This window comes from Dermacentor variabilis, chromosome 4 (genome assembly GCF_050947875.1).
Source record: "Dermacentor variabilis isolate Ectoservices chromosome 4, ASM5094787v1, whole genome shotgun sequence".
In the NCBI taxonomy this organism is placed as follows: Eukaryota; Metazoa; Arthropoda; class Arachnida; order Ixodida; family Ixodidae; genus Dermacentor; species Dermacentor variabilis.
Genome location: NC_134571.1, coordinates 117,412,801 through 117,431,638, shown reverse-complemented (window position 1 = coordinate 117,431,638; position 18,838 = coordinate 117,412,801). Strand labels below are relative to the sequence as shown.

The window sequence follows — 18,838 nt, the reverse complement described above, 5'->3', positions numbered from 1 at the left end:
CGAGGCGTGGGTGGACTAAGTGTTGATGCTAGACGTACCGAGTTGCAGCTCGGAACTCGATCCGGCAGAATCTTGAGGCAGACCAGCAACCGCCGACTCCGGGTACATGCCTATCCGTCTTCTGTCGCGCATTCCACGGCCGCCTTCGCGCCTAGCCGAACGCTTGACGCGTAGTAGTCTTCAGACGACGATCTGCTCCAGCCATTCGGGCGGCGAAAAGACACCTCATCGAACGTTGTCGAGAAGCGAGCGGCTGAGCAAACGCGCACAGCAGCGCAAGAAAACCACAGAGAGAAACACGCAGCGCACACGGGAGCGACCAACCTGTCGGGCACGCGAGAATCGGCACCCAAACGGCGCCAGACCAATACGAGCGAGGCGCGCGGGGGGCGTGCGTGCTTTGGCCAATCAGCGTCACCGGCGCATCCTTCAGAAAGACGCGAGAGCGTCGGTTCCTCCCATGGAGGAAGGAAACTGAGGAGAGGTCTTACTCCCTCCGCGCGCTAGGAGAAAAGTGTGGAGGAAATGACGTAGTAGGTTTTCTTTTTGTTGCTGTTCTTTTTATTTATTTGCTGTGGCGCTACGCCTTTCGGGCTACAATGGTGGCTTTGTTGTAGTTCTGTGCGCTCACACGTGTTGCTCCGTAGGTTTCGAACCGTGGCAAAGGCGCCGTGCGGGCAGGTTTGCGTTGGTCTCCATGTTTCGTTGCGCTGCATTACGTGGACCATGCTCTCCCGGATGTTGCTGCGGCCAAGTGGGATAGGAGGAAGTTCGTGAAATGAACGCGCATGCAGCGCTGTACGCAATGTACCGCGCCACGGCAGTGGCAATTGGACGAAGGAATATCCTCGGGAAATTTTGCCCTCTTTGGCGGAATCATGCTAACGTGCTATCGCAGGCCGAAACCGAGACATCGCGATTGTTTAGTATTGCTGCGGAGCGCGCGCGTCCGAGCAGCCCGGTTGCGCGCAGCGCGACGTGGTTTCGCGAGAAATGTAAACAAGAGAGGAGAACTGGCCCGATAGGCGGGGCAACGCCATGAGCAACGCCAACTTCCGGCTTCACTTTAGCTTCACACAGAGTGACGTGAGGGCCTCTCCTGAGTTTTCTTCCTCCATGGTTCCTCCTCACCTACGCCATTTTGAACCGGCGCAAAATACGCACAAAGAAAGCAGCTTCCAAACAAGCTCAAGTGGCGCCTGCACCTCCCCCCCCCCCCCCCCCCGCGTTTAAAGTCCCTTGAGAATTTGAAAGTAGCGACTCTTTGAACTCTGCCGTGGCCGCACGACCACCTCGCCTCCTCCTCGCCCCTTGTGTGTTCCCCCGCGGCAACCAGTTTTGCGCCCGTTTTTCTGCACGACGATTGGTATCCCTGCCAGGCACGTACCCAGGGGGGGGGGGCGAAATCATGTGGCATACCCCCCCCCCCTCCCCACCCACGCCACCACTCCTCACACATTCCTAAAGCGCCGCCAGATCAATGTTGAGACTTGGCAGCTGTTCATCGGTCAGCATTATTCTGCCTTTTTCACTCCTTTTAGATGGCGGTATACTTATCGGCATCTCATGTAATGTGAAGGACAGTTATATCATAGATTCCGCACCCGCGCGATTAACTCGAGATGCATTCAGTTGTCACCATCTATTCAACCGTCACGCGCATAGCTGTTGCTTTTGTTAGTTCAACCTTCTTTGTTTAGGCTGATCCAGGGACCAGGAGAGGGATGCGGCTGTTACTCAGCCATGGTCTGTACTCTCATGGAACGAGTTGCGGCCGGAGAAAACGCCAATTGCGTTTAACTTTTCCCTTTGCTTCATTATTTCCTTGAGTTACGGCTCGCCGCGACGCTGGCAGATGCCCGGAACCATATACACGTGATATGGGTTAGATAAGTTGGGAAATAAAATAATGTGAAAGAGCATCCATCATGAAACCCTGCAATAAACCTTAAACCCATAAACAAGATGACTGTCGCCCGTTACCTCGTCTGTCTTTCCCTAATTCTATAGCACTTTTCGTGCCAAATTGGGAACTGGAAACAAAAATCGCAAGGAGTTGAGAAATTAAGCGATCTCCTAAGGGAGAGAGCCAAGGCAACAACCAAACTGCAAGCAAAAGCGAATAATAAAAATGTTAAACGTTGTTTATGAGAATTTTTATGGATCAGCATCTTTTTATTTAGAAAGGAAGCAGAGAAAACGCCGCCGGAAATGGAGAAGAATTACTTGTTTTGAATGACGCTTCTACAGTTATCGGTCGAACCGCCTCACGTAGCCACTTCTCTGCTGTGCTTAGGTGGGTGTTTTTCTAACCTTTCGCGGTGAGCGCACTACGTCTAGAATCGCATCCTGCGCTCTACGCGGTTGTAAGGGACTGGCGGCCGCACAGCGCTACGCAATTCGCGGAACTGTCAAAACTGATCAACAAGGCGAAAATAACTGATATTCGAAACTATAACATGAGAAAGACTGAAGAAGCCGTAAAACTGAACGCAGCCTGAAATCAGTAAAAAAGAAATCTGGCATAGGACAAACCATGATGTATGCACTAAAAGATAAGAAGGATAATATCATCAGCAATCTCGAAGATATAGTAAAAGCAGCGGAAAAATTCTAAGCTGACCTGTATATAGTACCCAGAGGAGTCACGATACCGCACTTAGAAACAGTAATGAAAAGGATACAGAAACTCTCCTATAACTAGCGATGAGGTCAGAAGGGCCCTGCAAGACGTGAAACGATGAAGAGCGGGAGGAGAAGGTGGAATAACAGTCGATTTAATCAAAGATGGAGGCGACATAATGCTTGGAAAACTGGCGGCTCTTTATACGAAGTGTCTATCGACTGCAAGGGTCCCAAAAAACTGGAAGAATGCAGACATTATACTAATCCACAAGAAAAGCAAACGTTAAAAAATTGAAAAATTATAGGACCATTAGCTTGCTCCCAGTATTATATAAAATATTTACCAAAATAATCTCCAATAGAATAAGGGCAACACTCGATTTTACGAACCAAGGGGACAGGCTGGCTTCAGGAAGAGATACCTTACAATTGATCACATCCATGTCATCAATCAGGTTATCGTGAAATCTGCAGAGTACAATAAGCCTCTCTATGTGGCTTATATAGATTACGAAAATGCATTTGATTCAGTAGAGATACCAGCAGTCATAGAGGCACTACGTATTCAAGGAGTACAGAACGCTTACGTAAAAAGCTTGGAAAATATTGCTACATACGTGTGGTATTTGTTTGTTTGAACGAGGTGCGTGGGCGCCATCACTCCAGAAAAGAGGAGGAAGAACGAACTGGGCTCGCGCTGTGAATCTGACCGGTCTTCGCTGCAACCGTTGTTGTAAATATAATATGTAAATAGTTTCTCGTCTTACTGACTCGTCCTTCGCGTAAGAATATCTACAGAGGTTCTACATCTACCTTAATTCTACACAAGAAAAGCAGAGAGATACCTATAGAGAAAGGGGTCAGACAGGGAGACACAATTTCTCCAAAGCTATTCACTGCGTGCTTAGAAGAATTCAAGCTATTAAACTGGGAAAGCTTAGGAGTAAAGATCGACGGCAAATATCTCAGCAACCTTCGGTTTGCCGATGACATTGTTCTATTCAAGGACAATGCAGACGAGTTACAACAAATGATTGGAGACCTTAACAGTGAGAGTGTAAGAGTGGGGTTGAATATTATTATGCAGAAGATGAAGATAATGATAAATAGCCGGGCAAAGGAACAAGAGATCAGGATCGCCAGTCGGCCACTAGATACTGTTAAGGAGTACGGTTACCTAGGTCAATTAATCACAGGGAACGCTGATCATGAGAAGGAAATTCACAGAAGAATAAAAATAAGTTGGATCGCATACGGCAGGCATTGCCAGCTCCTGACTGGAAGCTTACCATTATTACTGAAAGGTAAGGTGTGCATGCAATCAGTGCATTTTGCCAGTGATGACATAAATGGTGATGACAAAAAGTGATGACCGGGGTTGTTGGAGAAGTATGGGAGAGGCCTTTGCCCTGCAGTGGGCGTAACCAGGCTGATGATGATGATGATGATGACATAAATGGGGCAGAGACTTGAGAGCAAGTTAAGGACCGCGCAAAGAGCGATCGAACGAAGATTGCTGGGCATAACGTTAAGAGAGAGAAAGAGAGCGGTTTGGATCAGAGAGCGAACGGGTTTAGAGGATATTCTAATTGACATCAAGAGGAAAAAATGGAGCTGGGCAGTTCATGTAATGCGCCGGTTAGATAACCATTGGACCATTAGGGTTACAGATTGGGCACCAAGAGAAGGAAAACGCACTGAGGACGACAAAACACTAGGTGGAGCGATGAAATTAGGAAATTCGCGGGCGCTCGTTGGAATCGGTTGGCGCAGGACAGGGGTAATTGGAGATCGCAGGGAGAGGCCTTCGTCCTGCAGTGGACATAATACATGATGGTGATGATGATGATAATAATAATAATAATAATAATAATAATAATAATAATAATAATAATAATAATAATAATAATAATAATGATGATGATGATGATGATGATGATGATGATGATGATGATGATGGTGGTGGTGGTGGTGGTGGTGGTGGTGGTGGTGGTGGTGGTGGTGGTGGTGGTGCGCCCCCCCCCCCCCGAAAAGAAATCCTGGGTACGTGCCTGATCCCTGCCGTTGCCCTTGGAAACGCGCGGATCTTGAGTTTTGCTTGTGTTTTTCCTTTTCGTTCGCGCCATTTTCCTCCTGAGCACGGCTGGCTCGGCGCTTTAGCTCGGCGTAGCGAACGTTGTACGCTGCGTTTCCTGCTCTATGTGCAAGCGCTATGCCGGGATGTTGCGCATATAACAGCACCAAGAAGCCTGAAGATGGTTATGCCGTTTTTATGATACCACAAGGAAAGCGTAACGGCTTGCGCAGCAAGCAGTGGCTGCATGACATTGGCCGAAAGAACCCCGTTTTGACAAAGAACAGCGTTGTTTGCGAGCTGAGGCGTCTTTCTTATAGCTCGTAGCAAAGCATCCCGTAATGCTGCATTTTTTTACATTTTTCCGGCCTGCTCACCAGCGTTTTTGTTGCGGTTGTCCTCAGTATGCCTAATATTCTGGGGCGGCTCCATCACCTCGCACGTCGCTAACTGTTGTTATTCAGTCGGAAGTGCAGCATTGTAGATTCTGCTTTGCGCCCTGACAAAATTAGTGGCAAGTATACCATTGGTATTGCAGGTGATGAACGTTACCTTGTCAACATTGAGGTATTTTTTAAGTTTTAGGCGAAAGTCTTCAGATCTCTATTTCAAGGTCGCATTGTAAACTGGAAGTACCACGTGACCCAAGGAAGGCCAGAGGTGACCCAAAGCATGTCCACCCCTGTACATGAGAATAATTACCCAAGTTAATTAATGAATCATTAGTGATTAACATAAGGTGGATTAGGGAGGATTAAGGTTGATTAGACGGTATTAAAGAAGATTAAGGTGGATTAGAGTGCATTAAGAATTAAGATGCACGAATAAAGATTAAGGTGGGTGGATGAGGATTACGGCGGATTACGGTGGATTAAGATGAAGGCTTGATGGAAGGGTATTAAGACCGATTAGGGTGCATGAACAAGGATTAGGGAGGATTAAGGTGGATAAAGGAAGATTGAGGTCGATAATGTGGATTAAGGTGAATTAGGGTTGATAAAGGAGGATTAAGACCGATTAGGATGGATTTGGGTACAATAATGTGGATTAGGGTCCATGGAGCTGGATTAGGTTTGATAGAGGTGGATTAGGTTGTGGGTTGTGGAGTGGGTCTAAAAATTAATCTGCAGAAAACTAAAGTAATGCTTAACAGTCTCGGGAGAGAACAGCAATTTACAATAGGCAGCGAGGCACTGGAAGTCGTAAGGGAATACATCTACTTAGGGCAGGTAGTGACAGCGGATCCGGATCATGAGACTGAAATAATAAGAAGAATAAGAATGGGCTGGGGTGCGTTTGGCAGGCATTCTCACATCATGATCAGCAGGTTGCCATTATCCCTCAAGATAAAAGTATATAATAGCTGTGTCTTACCAGTACTCACCTACGGGGCAGAAACCTGGAGGCTTACGAAAAGGGTTCTACTCAAATTGAGGACGACGCAACGAGCTATGGAAAGAAAAATGATGGGTGTAACGTTAAGGGATAAGAAAAGAGCAGATTGGGTGAGGGAACAAACGCGAGTTAATTACATCTTAGTTGAAATCAAGAAAAAGAAATGGGCATGGGCAGGACATGTAATGAGGAGGGAAGATAACCGATGGTCATTAAGAGTTACGGACTGGATTCCAAGGGAAGGGAAGCGTAGCAGGGGGAGGCAGAAAGTTAGGTGGGCGGATGAGATTAAGAAGTTTGCAGGGACAACATGGCCACAATTAGTACGGGACCAGGGTTGTTGGAGAAGTATGGGAGAGGCCTTGGCCCTGCAGTGGGCGTAACCAGGCTGATGATGATGATGATGATTTGTTCGGTCTTTGTGCCTGTGGCTTCATTTATTACGCTATTCGCGCCAAAATTTCAATGCAATTTATACTTTTCTTAATGTAGAGGGTAATTAATGAGACTCTGCAAGCATGCATCATCATCATCATCATCATCAGCTTAGTTACGCCCACTGCAGGGCAAAGGCCTCTCCCATACTTCTCCAACAACCCCGGTCATGTACTAATTGTGGCCATGTTGTCCCTGAAAACGTCTTAATGTGATCCGCCCACCTAACTTTCTGCCGATCCCTGCTACGCATCCCTTCCCTTGGAATCCAGTCCGTAACCCTTAGTGACCATCGGTTATCTTCCCTCCTCATTACATGTCCGGCCCATGCCCATTTCTTTTTCTTGATTTCAACTAAGATGTCGTTTACCCGCGTTTGTTGCCTCACCCAATCTGCTCTTTTCTTATCCCTTAACATCACACCCATCATTCTTCTTTCCATAGCTCGTTGCGTCGTCCTCAATTTCAGCAGAACCCTTTTCGTAAGCCTCCAGGTTTCTGCCCCATATGTGAGTACTGGTAACATACAGCTGTTATACACTTTCCTTTTGAGGGATAGTGGCAACCTGCTGTTCATGATTTGAGAATGCCTGCCAAACGCACCCCAGCCCATTCTTATTCTTCTGGTTATTTGAGTCTCATGATCCGGATCCGTGGTCACTACCTGCCCTAAGTAGATGTATTCCTTTACCACTTCCTGTGCTTCGCTACCTATCGTAAACTGCTGTTCTCTTCCGAGACTGTTAAACAATACTTTAGTTTTCTGCAGATTAATTTTCAGACCCACCCTTCTGCTTTGCCTCTCCAGGTCAGTGAGCATGCATTGCAATTGGTCTCCTGAGTTACTAAGCAAGGCAATATCATCAGCGAATCGCAAGTTGCTAAGGTATTCTCCATCAACTTTTATCCCCAATTCTTCCCACTCCAGGCCTCTGAATACCTCCTGTAAACATGCTGTGAATAACATTGGAGATATCGTATCTCCCTGTCTGACGCCTTTCTTTATAGGGATTTTGTTGCTTTCTTTGTGGAGGACTACGGTGGCTGTGGAGCCGCTATAGATATCTTCCAGTATCTTTACATATGGCTCATCTACACCCTGATTCCGTAATGCCTCCATGACTGCTGAGGTTTCGACTGAATCAAACGCTTTCTCGTAATCAATGAAAGCTATATATAAGGGTTGGTTATATTCGGCACATTTCTCTATCACTTGATTGATAGTGTGAATATGGTCTATTGTTGAGTAGCCTTTACGGAATCCTACCTGGTCCTTTGGTTGACAGAAGTCTAAGGTGTTCCTGATTCTATTTGCGATTACCTTAGTAAATACTTTGTAGGCAACGGACAGTAAGCTGATCGGTCTATAATTTTTCAAGTCTTTGGCGTCCCCTTTCTTATCGATTAGGATTATGTTAGCGTTCTTCCAAGATTTCGGTACGCTCGAGGTTATGAGGCATTGCGTATACAGGGTGGCCAGTTTCTCTAGAACAATTTGACCACCATCCTTCAACAAATCTGCTGTTACCTGATCCTCCCCAGCTGCCTTCCCCCTTTGCATAGCTCCTAAGGCTTTCTTTACTTCTTCTGGCGTTACCTGTGGGATTTCGAATTCCTCTAGGCTATTCTCTCTTCCACTATCGTCGTGGGTGCCACTGGTACTGTATAAATCTCTATAGAACTCCTCAGCCACTTGAACTATCTGATCCATATTAGTAACGATATTGCCGGCTTTGTCTCTTAACGCACACGTCTGATTCTTGCCTATTCCTAGTTTCTTCTTCACTGTTTTTAGGCTTCCTCCGTTCCTGAGAGCCTGTTCAATTCTATCCATATTATAGCTCCTGATGTCCGCTGTCTTACGCTTGTTGATTAACTTAGAAAGTTCTGCCAGTTCTATTCTAGCTGTAGGGTTAGAGGCTTTCATACATTGGCGTTTCTTGATCAGATATTTCGTCTCCTGCGATAGCTTACTGGTTTCCTGTCTAACGGCGTTACCACCGACTTCTACTGCGCACTCCTTAATGATGCCCATGAGATAGTCGTTCATTGCTTCAACACTGAGGTCCTCTTCCTGAGTTAAAGCCGAATACCTGTTCTGTAGCTTGATCCGGAATTCCTCTAGTTTCCCTCTTACCGCTAACTCATTGATTGGCTTCTTGTGTACCAGTTTCTTCCGTTCCCTCCTCAAGTCTAGGCTGATTCGAGTTCTTACCATCCTATGGTCACTGCAGCGTACCTTGCCGAGCACGTCTACATCTTGTATGATGCCAGGGTTCGCGCAGAGTATGAAGTCGATTTCATTTCTAGTCTCACCATTCGGGCTCCTCCACGTCCACTTTCGACTAACCCGCTTGTATAACAGCATGCATAACCGCTCCTAATTACAGTGGTTCTGCTTGTCGGTGCGTCGATGACATAATGATATCAATATTGGATTTCTGTGCTAGAAGTCCTGTGTTTGATCCTGCCGTCAGACATTTTAAATGTTTATCTAATAATTTACAATGCACTACCTTCTTAAAATGATTACTTTGCATAGTCACAAAGACAAAGTTTAGGCAAATTCATGTACTTCCCCATCATTCCCATGCCGGCTGAACTGCCCTTATAGAGACCAGCGCCACAGTTCGCTCTAATAATTCCATCACATGCTCACCATGCATTTCCATAAGGCGCTGTCACTGTGTCTGTAGCAATGCGCCTAAATAAAGGTAGCCTCTGTCCTCCTCCTGCGCCGAAGTTGGCTCCCCTATATAAGTGGAGCCTAACTACATATAGGAGACGCTTTACAAATCAAACGCTGTCACAACGAGTCGTTCGTGCTTTTGAGGCGGTATTTTGATCGGAACTTTTTTGCGGTATTATCGCGACCGGCTGCTGAAACATCAAGAGAGGCCGTGTGAATGTCGTTGCTATTAGTTGGCTCTGTTTTCTCGTCCTGCCTCTCTCGTTTCAGTTCCGAGGAAGCGGCGAGAACACAGTGTTTCAGCTGCGTCTCAGCAACGCCGCACTACTCTGCCCCTTTCGTAGATAGCTTTTCAGGACCCGGGCCCGTGTGTCTCTCTGCAACGCTAATAAGAACAGAAAGTGCGAACCGCGATCAGCAGTAGGCATTCTTCTTGGGCATCGCACATCGCTTTGAACTTATGGTCGCCGCACCCTCAACGCTTTGGTATACGTCCGGCGATTAACTCAAAAAGTGCTGTTCGCATACCCTGAGGCGAAACATCGCGATGACTAAGTCGACGAAAAGCACGGGGTATTGAAAGAAACCGTATTGAAGTCGGGCACAAAAGTTACAAATAAACGCAGTGCGACGATACGGCACTTAAGACAGCAAAAAACTAACGACTCCGCAACAAGTGGCAACATATGAGACTAGTGATGAGTGGAGCATCGCTCACACAGCCGGGACAATTGCGTTGGGTTGAAATCAGCCCGGCTGATTCCTTAAAGGCAGACCTTCCTCCGTGCCGCGTCTCCCTTCGCAGATGAAATCCGGAAGAGTCGCTTGCCGTCAGTTTCACGTGCGGTGCATCCGACAGCAGAGCAAGATGGCATCGCGATGACGGAACTACGCTACTAAAGCACAAAGGAGACGCGAAACGTGGCGTCTTCATAAAGCCCATCATTGCGTCTGCATACGTCGCTCGCAATGTTTGGCACCACTATGCCAATGGATGCAAATACAAGCAAGAAAAAAAAAAGCGCGTGACTGTGTTCTGCCAATGGGAAGGCCGAGCGTAAACGGGAAGCGCAGGGGAGGAAGACGGCGGCAATCTTCAGAGGATGGCGCTACCTTTATTCTGTTTAGGGGCCTTTATAGTGCATACCTCTTGAATGGCCTCCGTGGCGTGCATATTGGTAATTGTAACTTCGTTCTTGTAGCAACTACATCTTCATGTTACATTCTCTCAGGCACGTATACCCAAGGATTTTTTTTTTCTTTTTTCGGGGGGGGGGGAGGGCGGGGCTCAACCCACGGTAATTTTTCTGTGCAAAGGAGGGGGGGGGTTTGTACCTTTCGTAATACAAATGTGAATACCACCCACCATTCGCCATAAAGACGCGTAAACCCGCAAAAGGGAAATGACATCAGATCTATCTTACAGGTTGCAGCGAAGCATTTTATTTCGGTTCAATGAAGGATTAGGCTTTCGCCATTGCACTATAATAGGCGAGGGAAAACTATAAAGTTACGCACTAATAATTATTTTTGTATTTACCGACTAACTTGGGTAACAGTAAAAGTTTGAAGTAGGAAATATTTAAGCCCCGCGGAGGAACAGTGGCTGGCGGTTATGAAGGCTTGGGCGGGGCTTCACAGCGTATATATAGTTGAGTTGTATCCGACTATAGTCGCGTTTTTTGAATCAGCTCTCGAAGAATTATACAGAAATAATTATTTGCGGAACAATTACAATTCTTTTGTATAGCCTTGTGTACTGATATACCAAGTTAAGCGCCCAAACCGACTCATATTGCTATTTGGGAAGTTGCGTAACGGTACGTTGCCGCCAGTCCCGTACAACCGCGTACAGCGCAGGACGTGGCGGTTTTAGACGCACTGCGCCCACCGCGGAAGGTCAGAGAAACACCCACATAAGCACAGCAGAGAAGTGGCTACGTCAGGCGGCTCGACTGATGGCTGTAGACGCGTCATTTGAAATACACGGAATTATTCTCACTTCCGGCGCTGTTTTCCCTACTTCCTTTTTAAGTAAATAGATGTTGATTCATAAATATTTTAATAACCAATGGTTAAATTTGTTAATTTTTGGTTTTTCCTTCCGTATTGGCTGTTGCGTTATTTCTCTGCCTTAGCAGATCACTTAATTTCTCAAATCTCGCGACTCCTGTTTCCAGTTGCCAATTTTGCACGAGAAGTTCTGTGAAAATAGCGAAAAGCAGACGAGGTAATGGGTGACAGTCATACTGATTATAAGTTTAAGGGTTATTGCATGATTTTATAATGGACGCTGCCTCGTATTATTTTGTTTTCCACCTTCTCTAACCCATATCGCGGGTGTACGGTTCGGAGGATCTGCCAGCGTCGTGGCGAGCCGTCACTCGAAGAAATAATGAAGCGAAAAAAAAAAGTAAAGCGCAGCTGGTGTTTTCTCCCTCCGCAACTCGTTTCACGAGCATACAAACCAGCTGACCACGAACCGAATCCCTTTCCTGGTCCCTGGATGAGTTAAAACAAACACGGTTGAACTAATGAAGCAACAGCGATGCGCTTGGCCGTTCAATAGATGGTGACAACTGAACGCTTCTTAAGTTAATCGCGGGGGCACCGAATCGATGATAAAACTGGCCTTCACACCCCAGGAAATGCCAATAACCACCGCCATCCAAAAGGAGTGGAAAAGTCCTCAAAATGTTGACCGCCTAATAGCTGTCCAGTCACAAGTTTGATTTCGCGGAAATTTAGCAATGTGTGTGCGGAGTGGTGGCATGGGCGAGGCGGTGAGGGGCGGGAGGATACTCCGCTTAACTTCGGGCCCCTCGCACCCCTGGGTATGTGCCTGCATTCTGTGCATAATGGCTTTCTCTAAGGTATGCAACGGAACTAGGGTGGACTTATTTATCTGCAGATCGAGAGCGCTTCCACTTTTTTTTTTTCAGAGAGGCAACTGTCCTGGGGCATCACCAAGTGTACAGCAGGTACAGCAGTGTGCAGCAGTGGCGAGTTGTTAAATGTTACCTTGAAGGTGCCACTGCTGTTCGTCTGCGTACTGCACAGAACACACAGGGAGAGGTGTTTGCTTAAGGCATTGTGTGCCATATTTTATAACCTCTGAGAGGGTTGACCGTTGTCATTTCCTCGCATGGCACATCACATTGTGGCAGAATTCTTAAATTTCAATTGGATTATGGGGCGGTACCTTCCAAAACCACACTCAGACAATGCAGCAAGCCGTATAGTGGCACACTCCGGGTTAATTTTGACACCTTGATGTCATTTAACGCGTCCCAAAATCTTAGTGAACGTGCGTTTTCTATTTATCGCCCGTCGAAGTGCTTCTGCCTAGATTGGGATCAAATCCAAAGCTAATGCGGCGGGCACAGAAGTGTTGATCTGACGGTTGACCACTTCCGTAGCCTGTCCTGGACCATGTGGTGTGCTTTAATTAAAACGGCTCTGCTTCTGCATGCTCTGCGTAAGTTGCCCGCTTGACATATTTGCATGGCATTTATTTTTCAGAAACAGCGACGTACAATACCGTTAGCTGTCCCTCTTTCTCTGCAACCGCTCACCTCGCGCCTCTCTGTGTCGGTCTGTATTTCCGCGAGCGCTATGTATCGACTTTGTTGCGTTGTGGACTGCAAACGTAGTGACTTGCAATATGTCAAGCTGCCACATCGTGTCCCTCTGTAAGCCAGTACACGAGCGGATTGGCTGCAGCGCATCGGACTGCCGCTATCCGATCAGCGCCAGCATTTGCGCGATTCCAGCCGTCACTTTACACCGGAAGATTACTAACGCAATAGCGTTTCGCGAGTTCTGTATTAGGGCAAACGCAAGCGCAAGGGGACAAGGCCTGGCCGTGTCCCCTGGCGTGTCGTTTCATAGGATGAACAGAAGGGCAAATGTGAGTGGTCTGGAGGGTGCAGCCACCTGGTGGCGGAGAGCTCAACCACACACAGTAGCAGTAATAAAATGTATTCTTTGCTGCTGGTGTAAATTTTTCGCAGGAGTGTAATTGTTAACACGTTGTTTTTGGTAATGTTTAAAATGTTTTACACTTGGTACGAGCAATAATAGCTCTTTCTTTCGCTGGTTCAGCTATGCGCTAAAGGGTGGCTGGACCATGGAGACTGGTCAGGCAGCTCACTTACGTCTACGCTAAAGTTCCTTCATCGGCTTGAGTTTATGCCTCCACCGTTCCGTCGAAACGCCCTGCTAGCCTGTGGTTATCGGAATACCAGACACGTTCGACGCTGCGACATAATGCTCGCAACGCACGCTGCTTCGATAGCTCTCTCTTGGGGTCGACGACCAAGCGGCTAGCGGAGAGGTTTCGCGCGGGCGGGCTCCAAAACAACCGGAAGTAGACGATGTGACGTCGCGTCATGACGCAGGACCAGTGCAGGTGGAGCTTAGCCCCGATCCCTCGGCGAACGAGTTGAGGAGGAAAAGCATGGCTCGGTAGGAGGGTAAATTGTAATCGTTTGTAGCTCCATTAATACGTAACGCTTCACTTAAATTGTGGTGCGAACGTTCTACTTAAGCTGTACCCTACGCGTCTACAAAATTTGTCCGAACTGTTTCAGGGGCCCTTTAATTATACACGCGTCCATCCACGATCTCCTGTCCCAGTAGGGGCACCAATATCCCTAATAAGCATGATGCTAGGCCTTTTCGGGTGTGCTTGTGGCGATTTGAGCCTTTAATGGCAGTAAAAGACATGCATTCATTTTTACGGACTGCTCGAATCGGACGTTGACTGTACAGCTCACGAAGAGGATGCTTCGAATGGTCCATGGGGCGAAAGCGCGCTATAGGAGGACGAGAACAGAAATGACCTATGCCTTGAGGAATGAACGGGAAGGGAAGCCTGCCGCCACCTTTTTCAAGGAGCTCAAAAAACAAAGTGTTGGCTGACCCTGGTGTTCCTCATCCGAACCAAAATAAACTCGCTAAAGCAGTGAAATGCAATACTGAAGTGTTATGCGCGGGCTGAGAGTATGTCAGGAGAGTTGAGGTTGACGCACCGGCTGTTGAGGATCTCATTCGTGACAAAGTTCGGGCCTCACACCAATGAGCTTGCTATAAAAAATGATAAAAGTAGCTCATATCATCTTCAGTCACGGCGTGCACATTTGTAGAAGCGACCTATTTTTGCCATTTCTGCGCAGTGGTAGCAAGGAATACAGCATAAACTTTAAGCTTACAGAAAATTGAACGTTCTGTTAACCTAAATTACTTCCATTTTGCTTCTGAGTGATATGTATAATTACAGAGTATCGCTTTGGTGAAGGCACTACCATGTTTTAGGTGACGCTTGATGTAGGGCATGTCGGTAGCAACCTTCAAATATAAATATTTTTTTCTTTCTCGAAATGCTTGAGGCTAATAAATAACTTGTGCATGTAGTTCGAGCGGGGGGTTTAATCCTTTTTATGAAGAAGCGTAGCATGACTGACTTTGCGATATTCAAATATTTGGTTACTCTATAATGACTCATGATAAAATGCTCAAGTCATTCTATCACCTTGATTTGCTTTCAGTGGAGTCTCAAGCACCACCTATATTTCACACGTATGTATCGACAGTTGATCATAATTCGTGACTCGAGTGGATATTCGAAAACATTTGTTTATGTATGCATCTCATTTTTATTCATATTTGAGAATGTTCCACTCGATTTGCAATGAGTTTTACCATTCCTTTTCGAACTTATCTCATTCACTGTGCGTATTACTAACCCCTCGCTACAGATTTTTTTTAGTAGAAAATAAATGATGCTCCTTACAATTCAAATTGGATTAAGTCATTTCTTAGCATGCTTACTATAGAGAGTGAAAGCATCGGGCGACATAGTGTCAGCCTGTCTTGACGTAAAACGAAATTCTGTGTGACTCAGGGAATTTTGCAAAGGCACTCAGGGAAAACCTTGAAAACACAGGGAATTTGGAAATGACAACTTGGTAGGCACCCTGGTACCTCTAGTAATAGAAATGTGAATAACGCCAACCACTCACCATAAAGCTGCGTAAACCCGCAAAAGATAATTGAAATAAGGTGTATCTTGCAGGTACGCCTGTGAGATACACCTCTCCTTTACTTGGCGAACAAGCCACCACGTCAAATGGACTCACGCAGAAAAGAAGCGTAAGAGAACGATTACTATAGTAGAATACACCTTAAAAAAACAGCAGTTGGCATCCAAGGCACACGGAGCGCGCAGGGTTTTGTTAGTCTGCCAGCCAATCACAGAAGCAAACAAAATCGTCGTCGTGTGGCCTTTTCAAAATGGTGTCGCACTTGATACCTCCGGAGAGTCTGCTTTTTTTTAACAGCCTTTTCATCGGTGGAAGCAATGAGGTGTGCAGAAGACATGGACAAAATGTATGAAGTCTGGGCATTTCACTCTTCAAAAGTCTCCGGTACTGTCCATTTGACTGCTGAACCCGTTTTACTCATGAAACTTCACTTCCCATTGAAGTGAAACTTGACAGTAAATAGTTGCAGCGAAGCAAGCATTTTATTTCAGTTCAATGAAGAATTAGGCTTTCGCCATTGCACTACAATAGGCGAGGGAAAACATATAAAATTACGCGCTAATAATTGTTTTTGTAGTTACCGCCTTATTTGGGTAACAGGAAACCTTTTGAAGTATGAATTATTTGCAGCCTCGCGGAGGAACCGTGGCTGGCGGTTATAAGGGCGTGGGCGGGACTTCCGTGCAGACTTAAGTTGTATCCGACTATAGTCGCGTTTTTTAATCGGCTCTGGAAGAATTATAGAGAAATATTTATTTGCGGAACGATCACAATTCTTTTGGATCCCTTGTTTACTGATCTGCCAAGTTAAGCACCCAAACCGACTCATATTGTTATTTGGGAAGTAGTATAACGATGCGTGGCCACCAGTTTTAAACGCACTTTTAAACGCAGAGGCTGGCGGTTATGAGGGCTTGGGCGGGGCTTCACAGCATATATATAGTTGAGTTGTATCCGACTATAGTCGAGTTTTTTTAATCAGCTCTGGAAGAATTATACAGGAAATAATTATTTGCGGAACAATTACAATTCTTTTGGATAGCCTTGTGTACTGATCTACCAAGTTAAGTGCCAAAACCGACTCATATTGCTATTTGGTAAGTTGCGTAACGGTACGTTGCCGCCAGTCCCGTACAGCTGCGTACAGCGCAGGACGTGGCGGTTTTAGACGCACTGCGCCCACCGCGGAAGGTTAGAAAAACACCCACATAAGCACAGCAGAGAAGTAGCTATGTCATGTGGCTCGACTGATGCCTGTAGAAGCGTGATTCAATATACAGTGAATTATTCTCACTTCCGGCGCAATTTTCTCTACTTTCTTGTTAAGTAAATAGATGTTGATCCATAAATATATTTATAAACAATTGTTAAATTTCTTACTTTTCGCTTTTCCTTCCTGTTTGGCTGTTGCCTTGTCTCTCTGCCTTAGTATATCACTTAATTTCTCAACTCCTTGCCACTCATGTTTCCAGTTGCCGTTGCACGAAAAGTGCTGTACAATTAGGGAAAACCAGACTAGGTAACGGCTGACAGTCATATTGCTTATAGGTTGAAGGTTTATTGCATGGTTTTATGATGGACGCTGCCTCGCATTATTTTATTTTCCACATTATCTAACCCATATCGCGGGTATACGGTTCTGAGGGTCTGCCAACGTCGCGGCGAGCAGTCGCTCGAGGAAATAGTGAAGCAAAAAGAAAAGTTAAGCGCAGCTGGTGTTTTCTACCGCTGCAATTTGTTTCACGAGCATACAGACCAACCTACCACGAACCGAATCCCTTTCCTGGTCCCTGGATCAGTTAAAACAAAGAAGGTTGAACTAACGAAGCAACGTCGATGCGCGTGAGCGTTCAATATATGGCGACAACTGAACGCTTCTTGAGTTAATCGCGCGGGCACCGAATCGATGAGAAAGCCGGCCTTCACACCTCAGGAGATGCGGATAACTATCGCCATCCACACGGAGTGAAAAAGGCAGCAAAATGTTGACCCCCTAATAGCTGTCAAGTCTCACGTTTGATTTCGCGGTGCTTTAACATGGGCGAGGCGGTGAGGGGCGGGAGGACATGCCGCTTAATTTCGGGCCCCTCCAACCCCTGGGTACGTGCCCGTTATTCTCTGAGGTATGCAAGGGTATAGGGTGTTCTTATTTATACGCAGAGACCGCTTCCACTTTGTTTTCTTTCTTTTCAGGGCGACACTGACCTGCAGCATCGCCATGTGCGCAGCAGGTCTATTTTTCTGTTCCTCAGTAGCCACACCACCATTGCATTGTTTGTCTTGGTTTTACTGTAAAATGTCAATAAACAAGGAAAAAAAAGAGAAAGGGCCTGTTTGTACTCAGAAATAAATATTTCTTTATTACTGTTATTACACAAACAGCCTTGAGAACTTCATTTAGCGTGCCTGTCTTGTACCCCTGTTGACTGGATGCCTGAAAATAAAAGCAAAAAAAAAAAATTAACATGACAATAATATTTTGAGCGTGGTTTCATCAGCTGTAGAAAGGAAAGAGAGAGAGAAAGAAGAGGAGAGTGAAATACAGAGCTTTGCAAAAGAAACAGCCAGCATGCAAAGCACAACACCCACGTAAAAATGCTGCTGGTGACGGCAATGAAGTCGGCACCAACAGACTGCCGGACGACGGATTCGCTGACGATGTGTCCGTTATCGTCCACAATCCCAACATTCACTTGGATATGGTAAGTGCGGTAACACCTCAGAGTGATCTGCAAGACAAAGGAGGGCAGTTTCTGGTGTTGAGCTTTTAGTTTGGAGTGGGGAAGCGAAGGCCTTGGTCTAGGGAACAGGTTGCATGCTCATTTTTCGCTATACGTACGACACATATTTACAAACAAATTGACTCGCCGTCCCAGCCTTGCAAAAGTGTATGTCTAGTGAAGCTGTTGAAAACCACCACTGCAACTACTGAGGGGGTTATGCGACACTTTATTGCTTTAGAATAATGGAAATTGTGTCACCACGCTGCCCTTACAGCGGTGCTGCAACAACACAGAAATCATTTGTTGGTCTGGTTCTTTTAAATGCAAAAGGTTAGGAACGTCGCTCCTCATGTCGCATGCTGTCATCTCTGTGGCAGCTTGCGCAGCAATAATCTTAATCGGGAAAAGTATGCAGGGAGCGCTGCGTGCTTTGCATTGTTGTACAATGCAATGTAAGCCCAGTTTACCGATAAAAAATACATAAATACACCTGAGCAGGACACCGTCCTACGCGATGACTTGATGTTAAGCTGGTGCAGGAACTTCAGCTGAAATTTAAGGGAGCACCACACTCTACAGGCAACGAGACTGCTCCTTTAGGCAGATCTAACCCTTTAGACAAAAATCTATGCGGCTCGACAATTTAGAATTTCACATTGCGCTAAATATTTCTGTCAGACCTTTTAAATGACATAGTCAACAGGCGTTCAAGTTCTACAAAAGTCATTATTCAATGTATATATCGACGCTGCAAAATACAAGAAGAATGTGTACGTGGGAAGCCGAAGCATGTCGCGGAACCGTCGGCGAGCCCCGGCAACTACGCGCTCTGTTCCGCTAAGCTGACCGTTGA

At 46.1% G+C, this 18,838-nt stretch overlaps 2 protein-coding genes across 3 annotated transcripts in view; one reads left to right on the top strand and one right to left on the bottom strand.

The window, feature by feature from the left end:
* Window positions 1–10,190, bottom strand: part of LOC142579664 (uncharacterized) — a 39,321-nt gene extending 29,131 nt beyond the window's left edge. For both annotated transcript variants that reach the window (XM_075690092.1, XM_075690093.1), the window contains exon 1: window positions 9,995–10,190. In XM_075690092.1, the coding sequence (XP_075546207.1) occupies window positions 9,995–10,164 (170 nt within the window). In that variant the 5' untranslated portion in view covers window positions 10,165–10,190. The remainder of the gene's footprint in view (window positions 1–9,994) is intronic.
* LOC142579665 (uncharacterized) overlaps window positions 1–18,838 on the top strand; it is a 238,284-nt gene that overhangs the window by 88,689 nt on the left and 130,757 nt on the right. The gene's annotated exons all lie outside the window — the stretch shown is intronic.